Source organism: Stegostoma tigrinum, chromosome 3, assembly GCF_030684315.1.
Source record: "Stegostoma tigrinum isolate sSteTig4 chromosome 3, sSteTig4.hap1, whole genome shotgun sequence".
Classification (NCBI taxonomy): Eukaryota; Metazoa; Chordata; class Chondrichthyes; order Orectolobiformes; family Stegostomatidae; genus Stegostoma; species Stegostoma tigrinum.
In genome coordinates, this window is record NC_081356.1 from 64,582,340 (window position 1) to 64,609,159 (window position 26,820).

Below are 26,820 nucleotides of genomic sequence, written 5' to 3' on the forward strand. Positions count from 1 at the left end.
CGCAAATCTACACGAAATACAAAGCTTACCTGAACAGGAGAACGGATTGTTATTTTTTTTCTTCCTTGTACAGCATCAATCTGACAGACAATGGATCGTTCAACAGTCGATTCTTCATGCGTAACAGTGTACAGTCGACGACCTAACTTAGTTAATGGAATTTTATCTGCACGAGTGTGGCCTTCAGGAGCTATACATAATACAAGTTAACAGGAAAGGATTTTTGATGATACATATTTCTCATTTGCTCTTGAATACATTCAATTTCTTATTCACTCCAGATTACAAAGTAGAATTGACTACAGATGCTTCTCAGCAGTTAATTTCTACATAAAACGGCAAATATATGCACATAAGTATACGTTATTCACGAGCTTCCAAATATACTTTTGTCATCTTTTAAGCAACTTATTTTAAATAAAGTACAGCAAGCGTATAATTGACTACCACCTATGGGACCAGGAACAAGTCGACTTATCCAACATTCCAGTCGATCGAGGGGTCCACATAATCGGTATGGAAACACACACTAAACAATGCAGAGGACAGACATCACTGTTATACTTTATTTACAGCATAAATTAGTTAATAAGAATGCAACCCTGCCTTAAATAAAACTTAGCCTCAGGTAGCCATCAACTGACGACATGGAGATTGCAATGCAATACAAAACACCTCATCAGCCCACTAAGCCTGCGCTGATTCCTAATCCTTTTTTAGGCTTGCTACTTAATGCTCATACATGGTTTCCATCCTTCTATTCAAATGTCTATCAAGATATGCCTTAAACTTTCCTAATGTAGGCAATGGCCTAGTGTTATCACTAGATTATTAATCCAGAAACTCAAAAGGTTCTGGACACCCTGGTCCAATTCTTGCCATGGCAGATGGTGGAATTTGAATTCAATTTAAAAAGAAATCAGGAATTAAGAATCTACTGATGACTGTGAAATCATTGCCTTTTGTCGGAAAACCCTATCTGGTTCACTAATGCCCTTCAGGGAAGGAAATCTGCCATCCGGACCCACAGCAATGTGGCTGACTCTCAACTACCCTCCGAAAAAGTAAGCCAGTTGTACCAATTGCTACTCAGCCTTCAAGAAACAAAACTGGATGGATCGCCTGGCATTAACCTCAGCACTGAAAAAGACAACGGCAGAAACAGCCTTGTCAACCCTTTAAGGTCCTCCTTACTAACATCTGAAGGCTAGTGCCAAAATTGGGAGAGCTGTCTCAGATTAGTCAAGCAACAGTCTGACAGTCATACTCATACTCATACCTTTTAGACAATGTCCCAGACACCACCATCACTATCTCTGGATATGCCATGTCCAACTGGCAGGACAGACCCAGCAGAGGTGGTGGCACTCTGGTATACAGTCGAGAGGAAACTGCCCTGGGATCCTCTACATTGACTCTGGACCCCATGAAATCTCCTGGCTACAGCTTAAACACGGACAAGGAAACCTCCGGCTGATTACCACATACCGACCCTGCTCAGCTGTTGAATCAGTACTCCTCCATGGTTGTCAACACTTAGAGAAAGCACTGAAGGTAATAAGGGCACAAAATGCACTCTGGGAGGGCGATTTCAACTTCCACCACTAATAGTGGGTTGGCAGCAGTATCACAGGTAGAGCTGGTCAGGTGCTAGAGGACATGGCTGCTAGACTGGGTCCGCAGCAGATGGTGAAGGAACCATCAAGAGGGAAAAACATACTTGATCTTTTCCTTAACAACCTGCCAGCTGCAGATTCATCTATCCATGACAGTATTAGTAAGAGAGACCAATACACAGTCCGTGTTGAGCTAAAGTCCTGCCTTCACAGCAAGAATAACCTCATGTGTGTCAAATGGCATGACCTCCATGTTAAATGGGACAGACTTCAAACAGTTGCAGCAACTCAAAGCTGGGCATCCATGAGGCGGTGTGGGCCATCAACAACAGAGCTGTACTGCGGCACAATCTGTATCCTCATGGCCCAGCATTACCCCATTCAACCATTACCATCAAGTTAGGGGGTCAAGCCTAGTTCAATGGAGAGTGCAGGAGGGCATATCGTGAACAGCTCCAGGCATACCTAAAAATGAGGTTTCAACCTGGTGAAGCCAAACAGGATGACCTGCATGCCAAACAGCATAAGCAGTAGGTAAAAAACAAAGCTAAGCGATCCAACAACCAACGGATCAGATCTAAGCTCTGCAGTCCCTGCACATCCAGTCATGAATGGTGGGGGAAACTTAAACATCTCATGGTTGGAGTAGGCTCCACAAATATCCCAATCCTCAACAATGGAAAAGCCCCGCACATCAGTGTAAAAGAGGAGGCGCCAGATGTCTTAAAACACAAAGGTAAATAAATCTCTGGGACCTGATCAGGTGTACCTCAAAATTCAATGGCAAGTTAGGGAAGTGACGGCTTGGTCCCTTGCTAACATATTTGTGTCATCGGTAGCCACAGGTGGCACAGTGGTTAGCTCTGCAGCCTCACAGTGCTGGGGACCTGGGTTCAATTCCAGCTGTGGGCAACTGCAAGCGTGCAGTTTGCACACTCTCCCATGTCTGCAGGGATTTCCTCCAAGTGCTCCAGTTTGCTCCCATAATCCAAAGATGTGCAGGCTAGGTGATTGGTCATGCTAAATTGCCCATAGTGTCAAGGGATGTGTAGGTCAGGTGGATTGGCCATGGGAAATGCAGGGTTACAGGGATAGAATGGAGAGGGGGATTGTGTTAGTCTGGGTGGGGCGCTCTTCAAAGAGCTGGGTATGGACTTGTTGGGCCAAATAGCCTGTTTCCAGACTGCATGGATTCTGAGGTGAGGTGCCAGAAGACTGGAGCTTGACGGACATGATGCCATTATTTCAGAAACATGGTAAGGAAAAGCCTGGTAATTATAGACTGGGAACATGAGACCAGTGGTGGGTAAGTTGTTGGGAGGGAATCCTGAAACAGAGGATTTACAGGTACTTGGAAAGGCAAGGACTGTTTAGGGAAAGGGCATGGAAAATTGCATCTCACTAAATTGATTGAGTTTTTTGAAGAAGTAACTATGAGGACAGAGAGGTAGATGTGATCTATATCAGTAAGGTGTTTGACAAGATTCCTCATGGGAAGCAGGTTAGAAAGGTTCTATTGCATGGGTTAGAGGGATAACTCGCCAGTGGAATACAGAACTGGATTGAAGATAGGAGGTGGTGATGGAGGGTTGCTTTACAAACTGGAGGCCTGTGACCAGCGAGGTGCCTCAAGGATCAATGCTGGGTGCACTGCTTTTTGTCATGCGTGTAAATGATTTGAATGTGAAATACAGAAGGTATGGTTAGTAAAGTTACAAATTGGAGGTGTTATGGATGGCAAAAATGTTACCTCAGAGTACAAAAGGATCTTGATCAGATGGGCCAATGGGCCAAGGACTGGCAGATGGAGTTTAATTTAGATAAACGAGAGGTGCAACATTTTGGAAAGGCAAATCGAGCCAGGACTAATGCACTTAATATTAAGGTCATGGGGAGTGTTGCTGAACAAAGAGACCTTAGAGTACAGTTTCATAATTTCTTGAAAGTGGAGTTGCAGGTAGATGGGATAGTGAAGGCAATGTTTGGAATAGTTGCAATTATTGGTCAGTACAGTGAGTACAGGAGTTGGGAGGTCATATTGCAGTAGTACAGGAGATTGGTTAGGCCACTATTAAAATACTGCGTGCAATTCTGTTCTCCCTGCTATAGCAAAGATGTCATTAAACTTGAAAGGGTTCAGAAAAGATTTACAAGGATGTTGCCAGGATTGGAGGGTTTCAGCTATAGGGAGAAGCTGAATAGGTTGAGGCTACTTTCTCTGCAGAGGGAGGCAGAGGGGTGACCTTACAGAGGTTTATAAAATCATGACCGGCATGGATTGGGTAAATAGACAAGGTCAATTCCCTGGGGTGGGGCAGCCCAAAACTAGAGGGCAGAGGTTTAAGGTGACAGGATAAAGAAATAAAATGGACTCAAGGGGCAACTTTTCCATGCAGAGGGTGATGAGTGTATGGAATGATCTGTCAGAGGAAGTGGAGGAGGCTGGTACATTTAAAAGGCATCTGGATGGGTAATCGAATCGGAAGGGTTTTGAGGGATATGGACCAAATGCAGGCAAATGGAGCTTGATTTATTTACAATGTCTGGTCAGCATGGATGAATTGGGCCAAAGGGTTGGTTTCCATGCTGTATAGCTCTGACTCTGGGAAGCTTAATGTTTCACATTGTACGTTCAGCCAGAAGTGCTGAGAGGATGATCCACGTCAGCCTCATCCAGTGGTCCCCAGCATTACTGATACCAGTCTTCAGCCAATTCGATTCATTCTACACAATATCAAGAAACGGTTGGAGACACTGGGTACTGCAAATGCTACAGGCCCTGACAACATCTGGACAATAGTACCAAAGATTAGTGCTCCAGAATTTGCCACTCCCCTTTGCAAGCTGTTCTAGTATAGGTACCACACTGGTATCTACACAACACTGTGGAAAACTGCCCAAGTACGCCCTGTACACAAAAAACAGGACAAATCTAACCTGGCCTTTACCACTGACACTCAGTAGCAGCACTCAAGTGTGCTATCTACAAGATACACTGCAGAAATTCACCAAAGGTCCTTCAACAGCTCCTTCCACCTAAGAAACCAACAGCAGAGGATATATGGGGACACCAGCACCTGCAAGCTCCGCTCCGAACCACTTACCATGCTGGCTTGGAAATAACTCGCTGTTACTTCACTGTCACAGGGTCAAAATCCTGGAATTCTCTCCCTCAGGGCACTGTGTGTCAACATACAGCAGATGTACTGCAGAAGTTCAAGGCGGTAGCTCAGTATCTCCTTCTCAAGGGCAACTAGGGATGGACAATTAATGCTGTCCAGCCAATGCCAACATCCCATGAGTGAATTTAAAAAATGTGACAAATTCTGTGCAAAGTGTGCCAAACGTGATCTCAATGGTGCCGCTATAACAAAAGCATAACCACGTTCTACATTTGATTTTCATCTTAATAAATTGAAACTTTCTACCTGCTTTCCTAATTACTTGTTGTACTTGCATGTTAGCCTTTTGCAATTCATACAGCAGGAAACAGATCCTTCTGCACCCCACAGTTCTGCAAACTCTCAGCATTTAGACAATAGTTTTTCATTCTTCCTGCCAAAATTGGAAAAATTCACATTTTCTGTATTATACTCCATTTCTCAGATCTTTATCCATTTACATAACCAGTACATTGCCTGTTGTAGCCTTTATATGCCCCCTTCACAACTTACTTTCCTACCTGTCTTTTGTGTCGTCATCAAATTGGCAAGTATACCTTTCATCCATTCAAATTCATTTATGAAAACTGTAAACAGCTGAATTCCCAAAGCTGATCCCTGCGACACACGTGTTACATTTTGCTAACCTGAAAAAGACCCACTCATGCCCACGTTCTGTTTCCTGTTAGCCAGCCAATCTTCTTTCCATACAAAAATGTTACATCCTATAACATGACATTTAATTTTTGCAATAAACTTGATGAGGCACTTTATCAAATGCTTCTCAAAATCTAAGTTCAGTAAACTACTGGTTCTCCTTTATTCATATCCAGTCTCACCTACTAGACCTCTAATAGATTGGTCAAATATAATTTTCCCCGTCACAAAACCATGATGACATTGCTTGACTATCTGAATTCTTCTAAGTGCCCTGTTATAACATCTTTAATAGCCACATGTGACATTTTCTCTATTAGATGTTAAGCTAACTGGTGTACACAATAGACAACAGGTGCTGGAGTAGGCCATTCGGCCCTTTGAGCCAGCACCACCATTCATTATGATCATGGCTGATCATCCACAATCAGTATCCTGTTCCTGCCTTATCCCCATAACCCTTGATTCCACTATCTTTAAGAGCTCTATCCATCTCTTTCTTGAAAGTATCCAGAGAGTTGGCCTCCACTGCCTTCTGGGGCAGAGCATTCCATATATCCACCACTCTCTGGGTGAAGAAGTTTTTCCTCAACTCTGTTCTAAATGGCCTACCCCTTATTTTTAAACTGTGTCCCCTGGTTCTGGACTCACCCATCAGCAGAAACATGCTTTCTGCCTCCAGAGTCTCCAATCCCTTAATAATCTTATACGCCTCAATCAGATCCCCTCTCCTCCTCCTAAACTCGTGTATACAAGCCCAGTCGCTCCAATCTTTCAACATACGTAGTGCTGCCATTCTGGGAATTGACCTCGTGAACCTATGCTGCAGTCCCTCAATAGCAAGAATGTCCTTCCTCAAGTTTGGAGACCAAAACTGCACATAATACTCCAGGTGCGGTCTCACCAGAGCCCTGTACAGCTGCAGAAGGACCTCTTTGCTCCTGTGCTCAATTCCTCTTGTTATGAAGGCCAGCATGCTATTAGCTTTCTTCACCGCCTGCTGTACCTGCATGCTTGCTTTCATTGACTGATGTACAAGAACACCTAGATCTCATTGTGCTTCCCTTTTACCTAACTGGACTCCATTGAGATAGTAATCTGCCTTCCTGTTCTTGCCACCAAAGTGTATAACCGCATATTACCATGCATCTGTTCACTCACCTAGCCTATCCAAGTCACCCCGTATTCTCTAACATCCTCCTCGCATTTTACACTGCCACCCAACTTTGTGTCATTAGCAAATTTGCTAATATTACTTTTAATGCCTTTGTCTATATCATTAATATATATCGTAAACAGCTGCGGTCCCAGCACCGAACTTTGTGGTACCCCACTGGTCACTGCCTGCCATTCCGAAAGGGACCCGTTTATCACTGATCTTTGCTTCCTGTCAGCCAGCCAATTTTCAATCCAACTCAGTATTTTGCCCCCAATACCACGTGCCCTAATTTTGTTCACCAATCTCCTATGCGGTATTTTATCAAAGGCCTTCTGAAAGTCCAGGTACACTACATCCACTGGTTCTCCCTTATCCATCTTCATAGATACATCCTCAAAAAAATTCCAGAAGATTAGTCAAGCACGATTTCCCCTTTATAAATCCATGCTGACTCTGACCTATTCTTTTACTGCTATCCAAATGAGTCGTAATTTCATCTTTAATAATTGACTCCAACATCTTTCCCACCACTGACATCAGGCTAACCGGTCTGTAATTTCCTGTTTTCTCTCTTCCTCTTTTCTTGAAAAGTGGGACAACATTTGCCACCCTCCAATCCGCAGGAACTGATCCTGAATCTATAGAACCTTTGAAAATAATTACCAACACGTCCACAATTTCTAGAGCCACCTCCTTAAGTACCCTGGGATGCAGACCATCAGGTCCTGGGGACTTACCGGCCTTCAGTCCTAACAGTCTATCCAACACCATTTCCTGCCTAATATGAATACCTTTCAGTTCATCTATTACCCTAGGTCCTTCAGCCACTATTGCATCTGGGAGATTGCTCGTGTCTTCCCTAGGGAAGACAGATCCAAAGTACCTATTCAACTCTTCTGCCATTTCCTTGATCCCCATAATAAATTCACCCGTTTCTGACTTCAAGGGCCCAATTTTAGTCTTAAACATTTTTTTTTTCTTTTCACGTACCTAAAAAAGCTTTTACTATCCTCCTTTATATTATTGGCCAGTTTGCCTTCATAGCTCATTTTTTCTGTGTATTGCCTTTTTAGTTATCCGTTGTTCCTCTTTAAAAGCTTCCCAGTCCTCCGGCTTCCCACTCATCTTTGCTATGTTATACTTCTCTTTTATCTTTATACAGTCCTTAACTTCCCTTGTCAGCCAAGGGCCGCCCCTGCCTCCCCTTAGGATCTTTCTTCCTCTTTGGAATGAACTGATCCTGCACCTTCTGCATTATATCCAGAAATACCTGCCATTGTTGTTCCACTGCCATCCCTGCTGGGGTATTGTACCATTGAACTTTGGCCAGCTCCTCCCTCATAGCTCCATAGTTCCCTTTATTCAACTGCAATACTGACACTTCCGATTCTCCCTTCTCCCTCTCAGACTGCAGATTAAAACTCATCATATTATGGCCACTACCTCCTAATGACTCCTTTACTTTGAGGTCCCTGATCAAATCCGGTTCATTGCACAACACCAGATCCAGAATTGCCTCCTCCCTGGTAGGCTCCAGTACAAGCTGTTCTAAGAATCCATCTCGGAGGCACTCTACAAACTCCCTTTCTTGGGGTCTAGTACCATCCTGATTCTCCCAGTCTACCCGCATGTTGAAATCTCCCATAACAACTGTAGTGATACCTTTATGATAGGCCAATTTCAACTCTTGATTCAACCTGCACCCTACCTCCTGACTATTGTTTGAGGGCCTGTAGATAACTCCCATTAGGGTCTTTCTACCCTTAGAATTTCTCAGCTCTATCCATACTGACCCTACATCTCCTGACTCTAATGTCCCCCCTCACAAGGGACTGAATATCATTCCTCAACAACACAGCCACCCCAGCCCCTCTGCCCACCAGTCTGTCCTTTCGATAGCACGTATAGCCTTCAATATTCATTTCCTAGGCCCTGTCCACTTGAAGCCACGTCTCAGTTATCCCCACAACATCATACTTGCCAACTTCCAACTGAGCCTCAAGCTCATCCACCTTATTTCTTATGCTTCGTGCATTCATATATAATATTTTTAATTTGTTTCTCCCTTCACCCTTACTATCAATCCCCATTTCACTTGGCCATACTGTAGGATCCCTTCTTGAGTCTTCTGCTCTGTTGATTCTGTTGTCCTTCTTAACTTCCCTTATTCTCACTTTCCCTTTAACTTGATTTTTAAATTTCCAGTTTGGCCCGTTTCCCCCCCCCACTACTTAGTTTAAACACACCTGTGTTGCAGTGGCAAACCTGCCTGCCAGAATGCTGGTCCCCCACCTATTAAGATGCAAACCGTCCCTCTTGTACAATTTATTCTTACCCCAAAACGTGCCCCAGTGATCCAAGAATTTAAATCCTTGCTTCCGGCACCAGTCCCCCAGCCACACGTTCAAGTCCATTATCTCTCTGTTCCTGCCCTCTCCAGCCTGAGGAACTGGAAGCAATACTTTCCTGTACTTTCCTGCTTTCTATCTCCTTCCTTTTAAGAAAGGAAGGAATTATATTTGACATCTCCCAACGAATGGAACTTTCCCCAAATTTATGGGGTTCTAGAAGATGAAAATCAAATCTGTTAGCTCACCCAATCCTCTGCAAAACATGAGTGCTCTTGAGTAAAAACCAAATACTGTGGCTGCTAGAAATCTGAAACAACCACAGAAGGCTTGAGAAACTCAACAGGTCCAGCTGTATCTGTGGACAGAAATAAAGTTAAGTTTGGTAAGACATTTTTTCAGAACCCAAACTTGAAATGTTACCTCTTTCTTCTCTCCACAGATGCTGCCAGACCTGCTCAATTTCTCCAGCCTTCCGTGTGTTTGTGTCAGGAGTGTCTTCACACTGTGAAGAAAGCCATGCTTGGCCCCAACCTGGATGCAAGACATTTGTGCTCCAAATATGTGCAAATTTCACCTTTAAGCTGTCTTCCAATGTACAAACATTTTTTGTAATAGAAGAGTAACCAGCATTGATTTTAAAATACGCCTGAAAATGGATTTTCTCACTGAAATTAAGCTTTTTTTTCTAGTTTGTGCCTAGCTTGTGCACAACACATCTTCAAAAAACTGTAAACAACTTTTACAAACACTATCCTGGATGTGCACTAAATGATGTACATTTGTCAGTTTCTTAACTAATTAAAACTATTATAAAAGGTTTTAAAAAGGCTGTAGTTTCTTTGTGTCTTTAAAAAAAGCTGAACTTTAAAAGTATTCTTGAACATCAATCAGATACAGCTGAGGGAGTAAAAACAGAAAGCACGAGCACAAGTTTGGCAGCATTTGCGAAGCAAAGCCAGCTTCCAGTATAACTCTTTTTCTGTGTGGTGTAACAGATCATGGAATTGATCTGCCATTTGATGTAATTCACAACTGAATTGTCTTCATCTGCTTGTTTGGTCGCTTTCACATAAATTACATAAAACACAATACAGCAGTAACTGAGATAATGGGAACTGCAGATGCTGGAGAATCCAAGATAACAAAGTGTGAAGCTGGATGAACACAGCAGTCCAAGCAGCATCTCAGGAGCACAAGCAGTAACTCCGTTCTTGTGATTCTAAGATATTCTACTTAAAGGCTTTAACAGCCCTGAATATTAAATAGCACAACAGCCAGACTCCAAAGGATGGCTTCTACCAAATGATTAAATCCTTAAATGAAAGACCCTAATATACAGGAGCAAAATAAGACTATTCACAGAATCTTTGCAGTGTGGAAACAGGTCCTTTGGCGCAACAAGTCCACACCGACCCTGACAGCATCCCACCCAGACCCATCCCCTTATAACCCACCTAATCTACAGACCTCTGAACACTACTGGCAATTTAGCATGGCCAATCCACCTAACCCGCACATCTTTTGACTGTGGGAGGAAACCAGAGCACCCGGAGGAAACCCAGATGGACATGGGGAGAATGTGCAAACTCCACAGAGACCGAAGGTGGATCTGAGCCCGGGTCCCTGGCACTGTGATGCAGCAGTGCCAGCCACTGAGCCACTGTTCCGGCCTTTTTAATATGAGATGTTAAATTAAGGTAAAGTCACCATAGGATCTCCCAGACCACAGGGTTGCTTCGTTATTAGAGCAATGACTGATGGTGAATTAACCTGAGGGTCACCACACCTCAGGTGAAGGGAGAGGTTTAGCAGAGTCCTTTGTGCTAACCTCAGCTAGTACAGGAATTCGACCCATCAAATCTGTTCCACACTCTGATCGTGGCTGATATGTTTCTCAACCCTATCTTCCTGTCTTCTCCCTGTAATCTCTGATTCCTTACTAATAAAGAATTGTCTATCTCTGTCTTAGATACACTCAGTGACTTGGCCTCCACTGCCTTGTGGCAATGATATACCATTCTCGACTGAAGAAATTCCTCCACTTAGGTGTATGGGTCCTCAGTTCCTAGTCTCTCCTACTAGTGGAAATATCCCCAGTCCACTTTTTCCAGACTGTCCTTTCTGGGACGGCAACTGTTGAGAGTGCACTCCGTATACAAGTCAGTGTCTGTGATGTCACTGAAAATCTCACAAGACTGTGTACTTAACTCTCTCAAATTAGACCTTTAAATATCTCAGTCTCAATCACTTACCACCTGTTTTCCTCTTTTTATTCTTATTTTTCATGAAATATTTGGAGACATTAATTGATGAGTTATTGTTAGTGCCCTAAATTAGGTTTAGATCACGTTCCACAGATCAATCATATATTCTTTTATATCACTTAGAATCACAGAATCCCTATAGTTGGAAAGCTGGCTGTTCAGCCCAGAGAGTCTGCACCGACCCTCCAAAGAGCATCCCAACCATACCAACACCCTAGTCTGCATTTCCCATGGCTAACCCACCCAGCCGGCATATCCCTGGACACTATGGGCAATTTGGCATAGCCAATCCACTTAATCTGCACATCTTTGGACCGAGGGAGGAAATTCATGCAGACATGGGCTGAACATGCAAACTTCACAGTCGCCCAAGGGTGGAACTGCACCTGGATCCCTGGCGCTGTGAGAGAATGTTGCTACTACTGAGCCACTATGCCATTTGGTAGATAATTACTTGTCTGTTTACATAAGAACTCGGAGCAGGAGTAGGCCGTCCGGCCCTTCAAGCCTGCTCCGCCGTTCAATAAAATCACGGCTGATCTTTTGGTGGACTCAGATCCACTTACACGCACTCTCACTATATCCCTTAATTCCCTTATTGTTCAAAAAAATCTACCTCAGCTTTAAAAACATTTACTGAAGTACCGTTAACTACTTCACTGGGCAAGGAATTCCAAAGATTAACAACCCTCTGGGCGAAGAAGTTCCTTCTCAATTTAGTCCCAAATCTGCTCTCTCTCATCCTGAGGTTATGCCCTCTTGTCCTAGCTTCACCTGCCAATGGAAACATCCTCTCTAATTCTATCTTATCTATTCCCTTCATAATTTTATATGTTCCTATCAGATTCCCCCTCAATCTTCTGAACTCCAAATGAATATAATCCCAATCTACTCAGTCTCTCCTCATAAGCCAACCCCCTCAACTCTGGAATCAACCTAGTGAACCTCCTCTGCACCCCCTCCAGTGCCAGTATATCCTTTCTCAAGTAAGGAGACCAAAACTGCACACACTACTCCAGGTGTGGCCTCACCAGCACCTTGTACTGCTGCAACATAACCTCTCTGCTTTTAAACTCAATCCCTTTAGCAATGAAGGGCAAAATTCCATTTGCCTTCCTAATTACTTGTTGTACCTGCAGACCAACCTTCTGTAATTCTTGCACAAGGACACCCAGGTCCCTCTGCATAGCAGCATGCTGCAACTATTTAACCATTAAAGTAATAATCCTTTTTACTATTACTCCTACCAAAATGTAAGACTTCACAATTATTTACATTGACTGTGTGGGCAAATGGAACACAATGTATCTATGTTCCTCTGCAAAGTTTCATAGTCCTCTGCACACTTTATGCTCTGCCACTCATCTCAGTGTCATCTGCAAACTTTGACACCCTACACATGGTCCCCAACTCCAAATCATCTGTATAAATTGTAAATAATTGCTGTCCCAACACCGATCCCTGAGGCACACCATTAGTCACTGAATGCTAGCCAGAATAGCACTCATTTATCCCCATTCTTTGCTTCCTATTAGTCAACCAATCCTCTAACCAAGCTAACACTTTACCCCTAATGCCATGCACCCTTATCTTATGCAGCAGCCTCTCGTGCGGCACCTTGTTGAAGGCCTTTTGGAAATCTAGGTACGTCCACTGGGTCTCCATCGATCACCTTGCTCGTAACGTCTCCATAGAATTCCAAAAGATTTGTCAAGCATGACCTGCCCTTCATGAACCCATGTTGAGTCTGCCCAATGGGACAACTTCTATCGAGATGCCTTGCTATTTCTTCCTTGATAATAGACTCATGCATCATCCCCACCACAGAGGTTAAGGTACCCGGTGCATAATTCCCCACCTTTTGACCACCTCCCTTTTTAAAGAGTGGCATCACATTTGCTGTTTTCCAATCTGCTGGGACTGCCCCAGAGTCCAGCAAATTTTGGAAAGTTTTGGAAAACAGCAGCTTCTATTTCTTCTGCCATCTCTTTTATAACCATAGGATGCATTCCATCAGGGCCAAGAGGCTTATCAATCCTTAGCTCCATTAATTTGCCCAACACTACCTCTTCTGTAATAATGATTGTTTCCAGGTCCTCACCCACCTTTGTCTCTTTGTCAATTACTGGCATGATATTAGTGTCCTCCACAGTGAAGACCGATACAAAATACCTGTTCAATGCCTCAGCCATTTCATCATATCCCATAACTAAATTCCCCTTCTCATCCTCTAAAGGGCCAATGTTTACTTTAACCACTCTTTTTCATTTTATATATTTATAGAAACTTTTGCTATCTGTCTTTGTATTCTGTGCTAGTTTTTTCTCATGTTCTGTCTCACTATTCTTTATAGCTCTTTTTGTGGCTTTCTGTTGACCTTTAAAGTTTTCTCAGTCTTCTAGTTTCATCCTGTTTATGGCCACTTTGCATGCCCTCTCTTCAAGTTTGATAACCTCCCTTATTTCCTTAGACACCCATGGCAGATTACCCCTTTTCTTACAGTCCTTCCTTTTGACTGGAATATACTTCTGCTGAGCACTTTGAAAAATTGCTTTGAAAGTCCTCCACTGCTAGTCAACTGTCCCACCATAAAATCTTTGTTTCCAGTCTACTTCAGCCAAGTCCTCCCTCATTCTATTGTAGTCCCCCTTGTTCAAGCACAGGACCCTGGTATTGGATTTTATCTTCACACTCTCCATCTGAATATAATTAGGCAGCTATCTGCATGATAAACAAATTGCAGGATACAAAATTAATTCTAATCACAGCAGTGTGAAAGTCATAGTTTCAAGGTAAAATATTTTCTCGACTGCAATGTTGGTATTACAAAATGCATGATCCAGGTTATAGGGATAGCAAATAGTTTCAACACTTTCAAGACAACAATATTGAATTAAAGCCAACCAGACGACAAAGATTGCCACTTGACAATTGAAGAAATAATGCACTGAGGTTTATCTCTTACTAGTTTTTTTTTTAGGAATAGGAAAAGAATGCACTTACTCAACGAAATGTAAAACAATTTGCTGCTGGCATTAGTCAAGTTTGACAGCCGCTCCTTTTCATTACTGGTTTGTTGGTAATCCATGTTGAGAAATTCTCCATTTCTAAGTTCATAAGGTACTTTTTGATGTTTGCCAATGATGATAAATGAATCACTGGGGTAAATGGAAGCATCAAGTCCTAGGCAATTCGTTACTTTAAAAGGTGCCTGGTCCTTCTGAAAAACATCACTGGATTGGCCAGCAGCTTCAGTAAATGCCTGAAAAGTAAAATGCAAGTTATTAATAATTCTCATATCCATATCCTAAGGGTACGGAGATTCTTTTTTACATATTAAATATGGGTTATCATGAATTCCTTTGCACATGCTTAGGAATAATAGAAAGAAATATAGTCCATGTGCTTTTATGGCAGTGTTTGCTCTATGTTCATATTAGCTCAATCATATCACAAAAGGAAAAGAATTTAAGTATCTAACATTATACAACTATGATAGGTTCCACCTGGTGCTTAAGGTAGACTTGTGGCATGTGAAATGGACTTGATTCAGGGTAACAAAAATTGAGATTGCTGGGAAAGCTCAGCAGGTCTGGCATCATCTAAGAGGAGAAATCAGGGCTAACTGATCAGTTCTGAGGAAGATTCAGCAATCTGAAAACGTTAACTCTGATTTCTCTTCACGGATGCTGACAGACCTGCTAAGCCTTCCCAGCAATCTCAATCTTTGTTTGTGATTTACAGCGTCCGCAGTTCTTTTGATTTTTAAAATCAGGAGATGTTTTGCCACCACTGGAAGAGTGATATTTAAGCCTCTACTGAAATTTAGTGGGCTCAGCCATCATGGTTCCTATTGAAAGAGGCTGTATTTAACCCAGTTCACTGGTTAAGGAGGGCAATGGCAACTAAGTGATGATCTCACTCTACTGTCTTCACCTTGAAGGTAGAACATAATTATACAGATTTGTTCTGATCTGTATTCATGAAATGCAAAGATACAGAAAGCATGAACTTACCATAGGACAGCATAAGACTGAACACGCCAAAAAAAAATCACTGGCATTAGCCCTGCATCACACACTGGCATATCAAAATTTCTTATTCCACCGAAATAAGTAACCTCATTCACATTTCCAACTTTAAGCTCCATAAAACCTTTCACCTGTATTGACATAATGTTATACCCAAAATCTAGTAATTCCAATATCATCCCATGAATGACGCTATCTCCTCTCTCATCTTTATCTTTTTTTAATATATAACTTAAGAGCTCATATTAATTCTTTGCTTCCCGATGGGTGGATGTTCAGTCATCTTTGCAGTGGGCAGATTTTTCCCTCTTTTACCAGAGAATAGTTTTCTGTGTGCAGTCCATCTACCGAGGTTATCATTTTCTCTCCAGTATTATTGTGGCGTTGCTTCGATGCAGCTACTTCGGTGAAAGAGGCTTTCAAAGTTGGAAACTTCTTTAACCTTGTTCTATGTCATTTAAATGCCATTCTCCTCTAGCACTTAATTTCTTCACATTGCTCCAATTATACATTTTTCTTTGGCTACATTATATTCCTTTTCTATTAGTTCATGGGTGGAATTACATTTTGTGATATCTTTATTCTAGTATTAAGTAGAGTTTGATAAGACTCTTTTATTTTTACAGTAAAATTACTTTAAGACATTTACCAGGAACGTAAGTAGGTGTACAGATATAGACAATGTAAGACATATGATTGACACCATAATTATGACATTCATAGAAAAATCTACAAATAATCCGCAAGCTATGCAACAAAACAAAGCGCATGATAAATATCAAGGAAAATAATTATAAGATGATGTAAAACAACAGTAGAGTCAAAAGAAATAAAACAAAGCAAATCATTTTCTTATTTAGGTAGCCAAATAAACGTCCAATGGCAAAAGCGATTATAAGCTTGGTTGTAGGTGATGTCAGCCCAATGGTTTACAGGCCCGAAGTAAAATGCACTGGGCAGACAGGGTTTGAGTACATTCGGGTAGAGAGCAAGGGGATGATGGGGGTGGACTTCAAAATACATGGTGGAGAGAAAAAGGCTGGGGGGTGGGGAGGTGGTGGACACTTGATGTGAAAGAACACTCTCAAAAATAATAGAGATAACACGGTGAGAAGCTGGATGAACAGAGCAGGCCCAGCAGCAGAGGAGCAAAAAGTTGACATTTCAGTTCGAGACCCTTTTTCAGAAATGGGGGAGAGGAAGGGGATTCTGAAATAAATAGGGAGAGAGGGGAGGCGGATAGAAGATGGACAAAGGAGAAGACAGGGTGAGAGGAGACAGACGGGTCAAAGAGGTGGGGTTAAAGTCACTGAAGGTGAATGTAGGTGGCGAGTTAGGGACGGGATGGGTCAGTCCAGGGAGTACGGACAGGTCAAGGTGGCGGGATGAAGTTAGTAGGTAGAAGATGGAGGTGGGGCTTGAGGTGGGAGGAATGGTTAGGGAGGTGGGAACTAGCTGGGCTGGTTATGGCATGTGGTCAGGGGAGGGGAGATTTTGAAGTTTGTGAAGTCCACATGGGAACCCTGCAGCCCAAGGGTATCAAAGTGAAATAGGAGATGCCGTTCCTGCATCTTTCAGGTGGCGTCACTGTGGCAATGCAGGAGGCCCAGGGTGGACATGTCATCTGAGGAGTAGAGGGGTGGGGAAGAGTTGAAACGGTTCTTCCGCAAAGCGGTCCCCAAGCTTCCCAAAAATAATGTCTTTTTAAAAAACTGGCTGCCGATTCATTCCCAGGTGACCACACCGCTATTGTGTGGCCAGAGTAATATTAGGGTGAAAACTGAAAGAACTGTGGATGCCGTAAATCAGAAAGAGAAGCAGAAGTTGCTGGAAAAGCTCCGCAGGTGTGGCAGCAACTGTGACAAGAAATCAGAATTAATGTTTCGAGTCCGGTGACCCTTTCTCAATATTTCTTCCTGTAATATTAGGGTGAGCTGAGCTTGTTAAAAGCTCAAGAGACCCTTAATTATGTATTTAGACATGAGCCACCCTCACTCCTTTATTACAGCAATGAGCTCAGGGATGGGTGGGAAGGTGGTGTGCTGCGCATTACATGTTACCCACCAAAACACACCCCAATGGGGAAATGTAAAATTCAGCCTGCGATTTCTAAGGCAATTTTTTTTGTTTTTTGTCTTGTATGGTACTTGTATAGTGACAATCCAGCTAATGTAAAGAGTACAAAAAAAAATTTGCCCAGTTAATTCTATAAAGACATCCTCACTAACACTGTATCAATTGATAGAACTGCCCCAGACTAGTTCAGATTGATCATGAGGCATCAACACACCTTTTGTGGTACTTTCTGGGTAGACGCAAGGTAGATTCATGCTGATGTCATATTAGCTTATGGTCAAGTGGAGGTAGGTTTGGGCTTCCTTAAGATCATCCAGCCCCATGACTTTTCATAACTTCGAGGCAAACAAAAGAAAATCTCCTGCTGGTGACCATCAACAGACAATGTCACATTTGGAAAAAAATAAAGTAGTAGAACCTCAAAAGGTCATAGTCTCTGTATTATTGCCTGAGTCACATGCAAACTTACATCAGGCAAATCAGATTAGAGAAATGAATGTGCAGCTCAAAACGTTGGTGTGGTAGAAGTGCATTTTGGTTTGTATGGTATGGCATGGCATCAGTACAGGGCTGGGGTCAGTACTCTTATGAACTGCATAATGAGAGAAGTTGAGAGGATTTTTAAACTGAATAATAAAAGCACAAAAATAGGAACACCAGTAGACTGTTCAGTTCCTCAAGTCTGCTCTGTGCCATTCAAAAGGGTCACGGCTGGTCTGCTATTCCTCATGTCCACGTTCTTGCACTTTCACTGTAAACTTTAATTCCCCCACTAAATCAGAAGTCTGTCTACGTCAGCCTTAAATATACACAGGGATTCTGCCCCCTCAGCTCTGTATAGAATGGGGTTCCAGAGCTCCCAAACAGAGAAGAAATTGTTCCTCAGATCAATCTTAAATTAGGGATCCTTTCAAGGCATGACGCTTGCAGGTGCTGTAATCAACCTAGTCAGAGATTTTGTTACACACCTCTGGAGCAGGTGGGACTTGAACCCAGGCACTATTACAGTGCCACAAGAACCCCTCTAACCTGAGACAATGCCTTCTGGTCATAGGCTCTCCCATGAGGGGAAGCATCTTTTCCGCATTTAACCTGTTGATCCACTTAAAAATCTGAAATGTTTCAATCAGGTCATCTCTCATTCTTCTAAACTCCAACGTTTAGAATCACAACCTACTTAGCCTTTGCTCATATGACAATTTCTCCACACCAGGCATCATTCTAGTGAACTGTCTCTGAAATAGTTTTCCTTAAATAAGGAAACCAAAACTGATCAAAATACTCCAGATGTGGTCTCCAAACCTCTTGAAACAAGATAGTGAATAGTGGGGGCAATGACTCAAATTTGCAACAATGCAATATATTAAAGAGTTCAAGGTCAAAGATGAAGGTATTAACACAGGAAATGATAAATCATGACGGAAAGAATTAGACAGAGTATGAATCTGAAAGACAATCAACAGATACAACAATTATTTATGTAGAGAATTAAAAGATGCCATTAAGGACTTGACAGTGAATGCACACAGCACTCAAAACAAAACAAAAAAGAAATGAGAGTACAGAGATAAATAAGTACGATCTAGCAGCCAACTCAGAGATATGGCTGCAGAATGCTATGGATTGGGACTTGAATCTTTAGAAGTACGAAACATTTTTAGGAATGACTGGAAACGAGGAAAAATGTGGAGGGGTTGACTTGTCGTTTAACAGCACAATCGAGGGGGCCAATCTAGTTCGGGAGTCAAAGATTTATTAAAACAGTTCGGGTCAAAATGAAAAGTAAGGAAGGCAAGAGGTTTCCTGTGACAGTGGTGTACAGCACCCACGATGGCAACCTGTAGGGTGGAGCATATAAGGAAGAAACAAAGGGGTGAGCTTGTCAGAAATGCACAACAATACTCAGCGCAGATTTCAATCTACATATCAACTGGAAAAATGAGATGGGCAAAGGTAATCCAGATGAGGAGTTCAGTGAATGTTTTCAGGATAATTTCTTAGAACAGCATATCAAGCAGCTGATCAGAGAGCAGGATATACTAGACCAGGTATTCCACAATTAAGTAGGATCATTCAACGATCTCATAAATGCTGGCATATGGAGGTAGCAGCAATCATGTGGTTGAATTCTATACAGTTTGCGGAAGCGAGTGCCTCAGACTATTTTCAGTTTAAGGGAGGACAATTATGAGGATATGAAAGCAAAGCTGGCTGAAGTGAATTGGCAGGAAGGCTTATATCCCTAGTGTGATAGTCATTTTTGATGATATTTCAGAATACAAATAAGACTTCCATGCCAATGAACAGCAAAACATTCAAGGGTCACACCCACCATTCCTGGGTAACTGCAAAGGTTAAAAATGCAATCAAACGAAGCATACAATTTTGCAAAGACAGGTGACAGGTCAGAAGTTGTTGTGTTTTACATTCATTACAAGGAATAACCAAACAATTAAAAAAGGGAAAAATTGGGGTATGAGATAAAGGTAACCTGAAGTATAAAAACAGTAAAACTTTACTAATATTTAAGGAAGAGGCATTGTGCACTAGTCCTATACAGAGTCAGGCAGGAGACTTAATAATGGAAAATAAGGAAATAGCAGTTGAAATGAATAGGCATTTTCTAAGAGTGAAGACAAGCAGTTTTCACAAGCAGCAACAAATTTCTAAGTCACCAGAGAAGTGGTACTGAGTACATTATCGCAACTTGAAGCAGATAAGGGCCCAGGTCTACATCAAGTAGAGATTGCTAGACAAGCCCAGTAGGTCTGTGGAAAGAGAAACAGCATTAACGTTTCCAGTCCACTATAAAATTTTCTTCAGAGTAATTTGAATTCTGAAGAGTCAGACTGGGCTGGAAATATTAACTCTGTCTCTCCACAGAAGCTGCTAAGTTTCTGTAACATTCCCTGTGTTGGTTTCAAGTTTCCAGTATCCACAATATTTTGCGCCTATTTAGTTGCTTGGTCTTACAGATGTCATCCTAAGATCTTAAGTGACTAGTGACAAAATTGATCCATTGGCTTTAGTATTCCTAAACCCGCTTAATCAGGATTGGTCCCATTATATTGAAAGACAGCACGTTTAATTCATTTGTTCAAAAGCAAAGGCAGGCAGAAAGGAGGAAACTACTAGGCCAGCTAGCTTAATAACTGTCATAGGAAAATGCTAGAAACTATTAATAAAGTTATAACAAGGCACTTGGATATATTCCAAGTAATCAGAAATTCCAGGATTGCCACCATCAATTTGAGTTGACAGAATTTGTGTGGGTGCAATGGACTTAACTAAAAGAGGTAAATATTAAATTAACCTTATACTTGCACTTAAGTGCTTCAACTACATTGAGAAGACTGAACTATCTTAGTACTTATTTATTATTGTCATTTAGAATTGTGCTCTAGGTTTTGTCTAAGCATAAAGCTCCAATCATAAAAAAGTAAACCACTGTTCAACTAATCAGGCACAGAGTACTTTTTTTAAAGTAAACAATGCATTTCTTACCGTTGCCAAATTATTAAGCATGGTCAAACCACACTTTGACAGTGTAATGTTAAGTTGGTCTTTTGAAGAGATCTGAATAACTGTTTTATAAGCAAGGGAATTTTCCTCTTCTTTTTCAGTCTTTGTCATTGATTTGACAACCTTCTTCTTTATCTGAAAAAGAAGTACTCAGCTAAATTAATAACATATTGTTACAGTGCCAGCTAACGTTATTACTGGACAAACAGAACCAAAATGACTCTGACTTGCAGATAGTTTTTAGAAGTTAAGTTTCAGTGAACGATGGCCTTGCCCAGTTTCCAGGTTCCTTTAAACACAATACAGAAATTTATTACACAAAAAGAAACAACCTTTTACACTGTAGCAATTAAAATGATCAAAGATTCCACAGACTAGTTAAAAACTATTTCCATTAGGGGACAGCCCAGATAAGGGCGCTCATGATCCCAGCTGATGGTATCACTGGATAAGTCAGATCTCAGACCTAAACTTGGCTTGATGAGTTCTCTGCCTTTTTTCTTGTTTAGTTAGTTAAAGTGGTGGTTCGTCACGGAGATGTATTCACATGAAGCTACGCTTTGGTGACAATGGAACAAAAAAAATTATATTTAATTCCTTCAAGCCAGTCCCTAGTTGCCCTTGAGAAGGTGATGGTGGGCTGTCTTCTTGAATCACTATAGTCTACTTACTGTATCTATCTGGAATATGTTGACCAATGCCTCCTCTACCTCTACAGCCACTTCCTTTACAACTCTTTGATGCAGAGCATCAGATCATATTAATTGACAAATACTTTGTCCCTCATGATATTGATGCAGAATATACTTCAAAAATCTACTCCTACCTACACTAGTCTCACTTTTGCACTAGCTCATAGCCTTGAATGTTAATGACACTTCAAGTGTTCATCCAAGTTCTTTTTGCATGTTGTGACATTACATGCCTCAACATATCCTCCATGCTCTTATAAGCTGTGTCTCAAATGATAAACGAAAGCATTGCCTCGTTTTCTGAAGTTCCCTAATAAACTACCCTGTTACCTTCAGGGATCTGGGGACAAGCCCCCAAAGATCACACTGTTCTTCTGAGCTTCCTAGTGTCCTGTCATTCACCTAGTACTCTCTTGTCTTGTTTCTCCTTCCAAAGAGTATCACTTCACATTTAAGATCCTTCCTTCCATTAGCACCTTGCTTATCTACTGTCTTTTGGATGTTATAGACTCATCCACAGTGAAGACCAATGCAGAATATTAGTTTAAATTATCTGGCATTTCCTTTTTCCCATGATCAACTTATCAGTTGCAACTCTGAAGGGTTTCAACATCATCTTTATTATTAGTTATTTGGAAAAGCTTTTATTTCTTATTTTTATACTTCTTGCCAATTTAGTTTTAAATTCCATTTTCTTCCCCATTATTAGATTTTTAGTTGTTCCTTAAAAAAAATCTTCTGGCCTACCACTAGTTTTGCCACTTTTGATACTTGACTGCATTTGTTAACTACAGGTGCTTCATCTTTTTCAACGAGTGCCTCCTCTTGACTGGTATAAGTTGATGTTGAACAATATGAAATTACCTCAGGATGCAATCCCCGATCCAAATTAGAAATTCACCTTGCAAATCATCATTGCCTATCTGATTTGTCAAGTCAATGAGCAGTTTAAAATCACCCAAGATAATGAAATGAGAGACTGGATGAACACAGCAGGCCCAGCAGCATCTCAGGAGCACAAAAGCTGACGTTTTGGGCCTAGGCCCTTCATCAGAGAGGGGGATCGGGTGAGGGTTCTGGAATAAATAGGGAGTGAGGGGGAGGCGGACCGAACATGGAGAGAAAAGATGATAGGTGGAGAGGAGAGTAAGGTGGGGAGGTAGGGAGGGGATAGGCCAGTCCAGGGAAGACGGACAGGTCAAGGAGGTGAGATGAGGTTAGTAGGTAGGAGATGGAGGTGCGGCTTGGGGTGGGAGGAAGGGATGGGTGAGAGGAAGAACAGGTTAGGGAGGCAGAGACAGGTTGGACTGGTTTTGGGATGCAGTGGGTGGAGGGGAAGAGCTGGGCTGGTTGTGTGGTGCAGTGGGGGGAGGGGACGAACTGGGCTGGTTTTGGGATGCGGTGGGGGAAGGGGAGATTTTGAAGCTGGTGAAGTCCACATTGATACCATTGGGCTGCAGGGTTCCCAAGCGGAATATGAGTTGCAGTTCCTGCAACCTTCGAGTGGCATCATTGTGGCAGTGCAGGAGGCCCATGATGGACATGTCATCTAAAGAATGGGAGGGGGAGTGGAAATGGTTTGTGACTGGGAGGTGCAGTTGTTTGTTGCGAACTGAGCGGAGGTGTTCTGCAAAGCGGTCCCCAAGCCTCCGCTTGGTTTCCCCAATGTAGAAGAAGCCACACCGGGTACAGTGGATGCAGTATACCACATTGGCAGATGTGCAGGTGAACCTCTGCTTAATGTGGAAAGTCATCTTGGGGCCTGGGATAGGGGTGAGGGAGGAAGTGTGGGGGCAAGTGTAGTATTTCCTGCGGCTGCAGGGGAAGGTGCCGGGTGTGGTGGGGTTGGAGGGCAGTGTGGAGCAAACAAGGGAGTCACGGAGAGAGTGGTCTCTCCGGAAAGCAGACAGGGGTGGGGATGGAAAAATGTCTTCGGTGGTGGGGTCGGACTGTAGATGGCGGAAGTGTCGGAGGATGATGCGTTGTATCCAGAGGTTGGTGGGGTGGTGTGTGAGAACGAGGGAGATCCTCTTTGGGTGGTTGTGGCGGGGGCGGGATGTGAGGGATGTGTTGCGGGAAATGCGGGAGACACAGTCAAGGGCGTTCTCGACCACTGTGGGGGGAAAGTTGCGGTCCTTGAAGAACTTGGACATCTGGGATGTGCGGGAGTGGAATGCCTCATCGTGGGAGCAGATGCGGTGGAGGCGGAGGAATTGGGAATAGGGGATGGAATTTTTGCAGGAGGGTGGGTGGGAGGAGGTGTATTCTAGGTAGCTGTGGGAGTCACTGGGCTTGAAATGGACATCAGTTACAAGCTGGTTGCCTGAGATGGAGACTGAGAGATCCAGGAAGGTGAGGGATGTGTTGGAGATGGCCCAGGTGAACTGAAGGTTGGGGTGGAAGGTGTTGGTGAAGTGGACGAACTCTTCGAGCTCCTCTGGGGAGCAAGAGGTGGAGCCAATGCAGTCATCAATGTAACGGAGGAAGAGGTGGGGTTTGGGGCCTGTGTAGGTGCGGAAGAGGGACTGTTCCACGTAACCTACAAAGAGGCAGGCACAACTGGGGCCCATGCAGGTGCCCATGGCCACCCCCTTAGTCTGTAGGAAGTGGGAGGAATCAAAAGAGAAGTTTTGAGGGTGAGGACGAGTTTGGCTAGGCGGATGAGGGTGTCGGTGGAGGGGGACTGGTCGGGTCTGCGGGACAGGAAGAAGCGGAGGGCCTTGAGTCCATCTGCATGCAGAATGCATGTGTATAGGGACTGGACGTCCATGGTGAAAATGAGCTGTTGGCGGCCAGGGAATTGGAAGTCCTGGAGGAGGTGGAGGGCGTGGCTGCTGTCACAGACGTAGGTAGGGAGTTCCTGGACCAAAGGGGAGAAAATGGAGTCCAGATAGGTGGAGATGAGTTCGTTGGGGCAGGAGCGGGCTGAGACGATGGGTTGACCAGGGCAGGCAGGTTTGTGGATTTTGGGAAGGAGATAGAAACGGGCCGTGCGGGGTTGGGGAACAATGAGGTTGGAGGCTGTGGGTGGGAGGTCCCCTGAGGTGATGAGGTCATGAATGGTGTTGGAGATGATGGTTTGGTGCTCGAGTGTGGGGTCATGATCGAGGGGGCGGTAGGAGGTGGTGTCGGAGAGTTGGCGTCCGGCCTCAGTGCGCCATACTACCACTGCGCCACCCTTGTCTGCGGGTTTGATGGTGAGTTTGGGGTTGGAGCGGAGGGCTGCCCGTTCTGCGGGGGAGAGGTTGGAGTGGGTGAGAGGGGTGGAGAGGTTGAGGCGGTTAATGTCTCGATGGCAGTTAGAGATGAAGAGGTCGAGGGAAAGTAGGAGGCCTGGGGGTGGTGTCCAGGAGGAGGACTTGTGTTGGAAGCGGGTGGAGGGGTAAAATCACCCATGATCTTTGTAAAGACCTTCTTATACATTTCCATTATCTGCCTATATGTACTTTGCTCAACAGTGAGATAACTCTTCAGTGGCATATACAGAAGTCTGTTCCATGACCTATTTCCCTTGCTATTCCTCATTTCCACTCAAATGGATTTCATTTCATAATTGATGGCACCTATATCACTGTTGACCATGCAACTGATACCATCTTTATTTAACAATGGCCACTCCATCTCATTGTCCATTTTGCTTATTATTGTGGAACACTGAATACCCTTGAATATTGAGTTCCCAGTCTAAGTCTCTCTGTAAGCATGTCCTTGTAAAAAACATCAATTCATCTTCCTTTAAGTCTATTTTGCTGCTAACCCGATCAACTTGTTGTAAATGCGATGTGAATTCAGATAACATGCCTTCAGGTTTGATATTACTAGTCTCTCTCTCTGGGTCTAATTTCTGCTACAATTCTGCACACATCATCTACCCCTTTCTGTTCTAATTTGATTAGAATTTGCCTCTACAACACATGGTAACTCCACACTTACCCCTTTTTGATTTGCTTAAACTTCCCTTCAATTGTGCCTGTAATTAGAATGAATCTACAGCCCCCACTATATAATTCACCAGGACACTCATCCAGGCATCAATCAGATGAACTCCATCCCAATTAAACAACTCCCTTTCTCCAGTACTGGTGCTCCATAAGTCAGATACCTTTTCTCTCACATTAACATATGAACCACGCACTTACCTCCCGAACTTTATTTACCGTACACCAATTTACACATAACTCAGGTGGAAATCTGGAGGTCACCATCTTTATGGTTCTGCTTTGTAGTTTATCCCCAAACTGCTTGTAATGCCTCAGCAGAATCTTACCTATTTCATGTGTGGATCACAACAAATGGATCCTTCCCCTCCCACTGTAGGCTGTTCTCCAGCCCAAGTCATCTTGGACTGTCTGTATGTCGTCTCCACATTCTCCCCACGTCTGTGAGAGTTTCCACCCACAGTCCAGATGTGCAGGCTAGGTGAATTGGTCATGCTAAATTGCCCCTAGTGTTCAGTGATGTGTAGGTGGGTTATAGGGATTGATTTGGTTGAGATGCTCTGAGGGTCCGCATGGACTCGTGGGGCCAAAGGGCCTGTTTCCACGCTGTAAGGATTCTATACTTCTATTGGAACAATACCCATTTCCCTTAATTTGCTATTCATCTGCTCCTACATTTCGCTTGTCTCACTCCACTTAAGTGGCACTCTGGGCCACAGTTCTCATCCACACTGGGAACAAGAAATTCATACCTCTCAGAAAAAAGCACTGGCAGTCTCCTCCAGAATTGAATTCCAGATCTCCATAGCTGCCTATTTGCAGTTACACCCTCTTATCCTGGATCACAAATCAAATTTGATGTAATTAATCTAAATGTATGACTCCATCTTGAAAAGGTATCTCTCAGCTCAGGTATCTCTTCCCCTCCTTGGTGTGTTGCACTATGTGCAGCTCAGACTCCAGCTTATCCATTCTGAGCCAGAGTTTCTTGAGCAGCCAACTCTTCTTGTAGATGTGGTCACCATGGATTGTACGCAGGTACAACATCTCCTACATACTACAGCTGCAACATTTTGCCTACTCAGCTAACTGTATTCCATTCAATTAATTAACTTGGGTGTTAAAATACTTCAAAAGGAGAATTTGCTTATCATTGGGTGTTTGTTCATCACAATACTCATAGCTGTACTAAGTCTCCCGATTTAAAGCAATTGAGTAATTAAAAGACAGAAGACATACCAATCTCCTGTCTGGTTTCCTGCAATGTCACATGTTGGCTCTTACAGAAAGAAGTTGAAGCATTTCTGCTGACAGTTTTTCTCTCCAACAGCTGCTTCCTTCTCACAAAGATTG

The 26,820-nt window shown here is 43.0% G+C and overlaps 1 protein-coding gene across 1 annotated transcript in view; it reads right to left on the minus strand.

The window, feature by feature from the left end:
- Nucleotides 1–26,820, minus strand: part of vps13a (vacuolar protein sorting 13 homolog A) — a 379,786-nt gene that overhangs the window by 142,308 nt on the left and 210,658 nt on the right. Inside the window, exons 43-45 of the mRNA XM_048527513.2 lie at nt 20,820–20,972; nt 14,212–14,470; nt 30–190 (exon numbers count right to left, since the gene is read on the minus strand). Of these exons, the coding sequence (XP_048383470.1) occupies nt 30–190; nt 14,212–14,470; nt 20,820–20,972 (573 nt within the window). The remainder of the gene's footprint in view (nt 1–29; nt 191–14,211; nt 14,471–20,819; nt 20,973–26,820) is intronic.